We start from the raw sequence: 2,804 nt of genomic DNA, 5'->3' as shown, positions 1-2,804 counted from the left end.
AAACAAACTTAGCGGGAGTGTTTACGTTTTTGGCGTAATGACGTACAACGGCCTCGACAACTTCTGTAGTCCTATTCGGCCACATGTTAACAACCATCGTTTTTCAGACATGTAAACTCATCAAAAATCACCAGTGGGGTCACTGCTGATGTATTTAATGTCGTAGAACAAAATGTGATCTGTCTCTTCAATGTGTGCCAACCACAGACCTTATTTCAGATATTTTCCAAAATCCTATGGAGAAAATGCATTGCTTTTTGTCGAAGGAAGTGGTAACAATGCAAACTTACTTCCGGGTTTTAGGACGCGTCACTGCGGTTCACTATTGCCTGACTTTATATACAGTATTTGTGTTTTTAAGTGCGTGGTTGCTTTCTAGTCACTTTGCTCAGCGCTACTGCTTGTTACAGCTTTATTCTCTTCCCTGTACTCGCATTAACTATTTTTGCTCAGGTTTATTAATCCTGATGTTTTCGGTTCTCCAAACTGGCCCTGGAACCGCTTCGGTGGGAAAGGGGTATCTGCTACAAGTATGTGATCAGTGTGTGAAGCAACTGACCGTATGAAGAGAGGCAGGTGGTGTCGACTGGTCCAGAAATCTGTCTGAGCTGTAGTCATGTTAACCATAGCTCCTCTGACCGGAATCAACAGTGTGAGGTTCCCACTCAGGTCCTCAGTGAGGTCCCTGTGCCTCTAAAAACACACACACAAAAATATACATTGTGTTATCTTCGGATTTTATCTTTTCAGCTACATCTACGTTGACAGAAAGAGCGTACAGCCTAGGTTTTATGGTTTTGGCTCAATTCTTTACCAAGTCAGCAGGTTGTTTCTACATGTAAATTGAGACAACACTGCATTACTTTATGAGTGAACTAGTATAATCACCAAGCATGTTAAATGTAGTTATTTCTAAAACAGAAACTTGAACAAGTGAGGAACTAAAGAGCTCACACACACCAGTTGTTTGAAATGCATCAGCAATGGATTCATTTCCAGCTCCTACAAACACAAAAACAGAGTTATTTTGGTAGCAGCTTCAATCTTCCCCTTTTTTTAAAAAGTATTATTTGGGCAACCAGTGACTTTAGTATAGTGAGAGTTTTGAAAGTGGGTGACAGAGGGGATGAAATTAAATAAATTACAATTTTATAGATAGAGAAAAATAAATACACAAACTATAATGTTAATTTAATAGTGATTGCAAAATAATAGACAATAATGAAATGTAAATAAAAGGAATGTGATTTTAAAAACTGTATGAGTATGTGTGTATGGAAAAGAGGAAGGGACATAATTATACATGTAAATACTCACGTCCGGTAACGTCCCGTAGCAGAGGGTTCCATCTCCAGCGTATCCATCAGGACAGGTACAGGTGTGTGTTCCCCCCGTAGAGAACTCACACTTTGCCTGGCAGTGTGCAGCAGAAAGGGAGCATGGGAATGGAAGAGGACACAGCAATAACACAATGAACACAAATTAATATGTGGCATGTATGATGTTTAGCAAGATATAAATAGATATTGTTTTTGTTAATATGGATGATGCACCAAGGCTGTGTGCTTATGTGTGAAAAAATAAGATTAACCAGTTATCGAGAGGAAGTCTAGTAGAAGAGAAAACAAATATTTTTACAGTGCTAATCTGTATGTATTTAATAATATTTTTGTGAACAGCTCATTTGGGATATTGATTTAACGTGTTTCTGGGATTTCATATGTTGTTGTGGCACATACCTGTTTAAACAATTAGCATGACATACATTCAAAAAGCAACCCTTATATTTCTAGGTGAATAAATGCAATAATATTTTCACTGCTGACACAATATGACACAAACGCGTGTGTGCGTGCGTGTGTTATTGTGCGTGTGTGTGTGCGTACGTGCGTGCGTGCGTGCGTGTCCTTACCAAATCGTGGCAGCCTCCGTTTTTCTCGAGGCACGGGTTAATGAGATCACACTCGATGCCGTTCCCCATGTAACCAGTTTTACAAACACACTCACTCTGCAGACAGACAAATAGACAGTTCTTGACAGTCTTCTTAAGTACTTACAGCAAAGTGTGCTTGCTCTTGCCTCTTTCTTTTCTGAAAACTTCGAGCAGCGGCTCCTGGACATTAACTTATTACTGGGACAGTTATTCGTCTTAAATAGATGGAGGGTTTCAGCCATATTTCAATATTTTTACGACGACCTCAGTCTTATAGTAGCGTGGCCTAGCAACAGCTAAAGCCTGGTACTGCATGCTATTTAGCTTAAGCTAGTTATCAGTAAAATGCCTCCGTTCTCTACAGAAGATGGCCGTGTTGGAAATGAAAATGCAACGGTAGGAAGTTAACGTTGAAGTGAATGGACTAGGTTTGAATGACACCACTTTACCAGTGTTGCAAAAGAATGGACAAAGGCATGCTAACTCACAGCTAGTTAGCAGCTACAAGGATTCCAAGGAACAGGAGGGCTGTGTACCGGGTAATAAATCTACAAGTGGTAGTCCTCCCTGGAACTCTCTGAGTGCAAAACCTAAGAGTAAATAATTTCCATGGGATTTGGGAGGACGAACAACAGGCAGAGCCCAGCCCTCTGAAATCTGTGATGCGACCAGCTGGCCTGCATTGTTATCACCCAGGAAGAGCGCCTCTTCAACCCCTATTCATACTAGGAAACAGCCTAGGACAGCTGCTAAAGGGAGAACTACAAACAATCCTCCTAAACCACCAAGTGTGCCAATCCAGAACAGATACGCTCCGCTGACCGAGAACCGGAGATCTCTTTCTGATGACCTGGATAACCTGTCCTCTTCA

General features: G+C 41.0%; 1 protein-coding gene across 1 annotated transcript; it reads right to left on the bottom strand.

Moving 5' to 3' along the window:
* Positions 1–435: 435 nt before the first annotated feature.
* Positions 436–2,032, bottom strand: LOC104953332 (stabilin-2-like). The gene is made up of 4 exons (XM_010780263.1): positions 1,913–2,032; positions 1,318–1,413; positions 961–1,002; positions 436–693 (listed from the first exon to the last, which is right to left on the bottom strand). Exons 1-4 carry the CDS (start codon positions 1,979–1,981, stop codon positions 436–438), a joined length of 465 nt encoding a protein of 154 aa, XP_010778565.1. The 5' UTR covers positions 1,982–2,032.
* Positions 2,033–2,804: the final 772 nt, after the last annotated feature.

This window comes from Notothenia coriiceps, unplaced genomic scaffold (genome assembly GCF_000735185.1).
Source record: "Notothenia coriiceps isolate Sejong01 unplaced genomic scaffold, NC01 NC01_scaffold00021527, whole genome shotgun sequence".
In the NCBI taxonomy this organism is placed as follows: Eukaryota; Metazoa; Chordata; class Actinopteri; order Perciformes; family Nototheniidae; genus Notothenia; species Notothenia coriiceps.
This window is presented reverse-complemented; position numbering and strand designations above follow the sequence as displayed.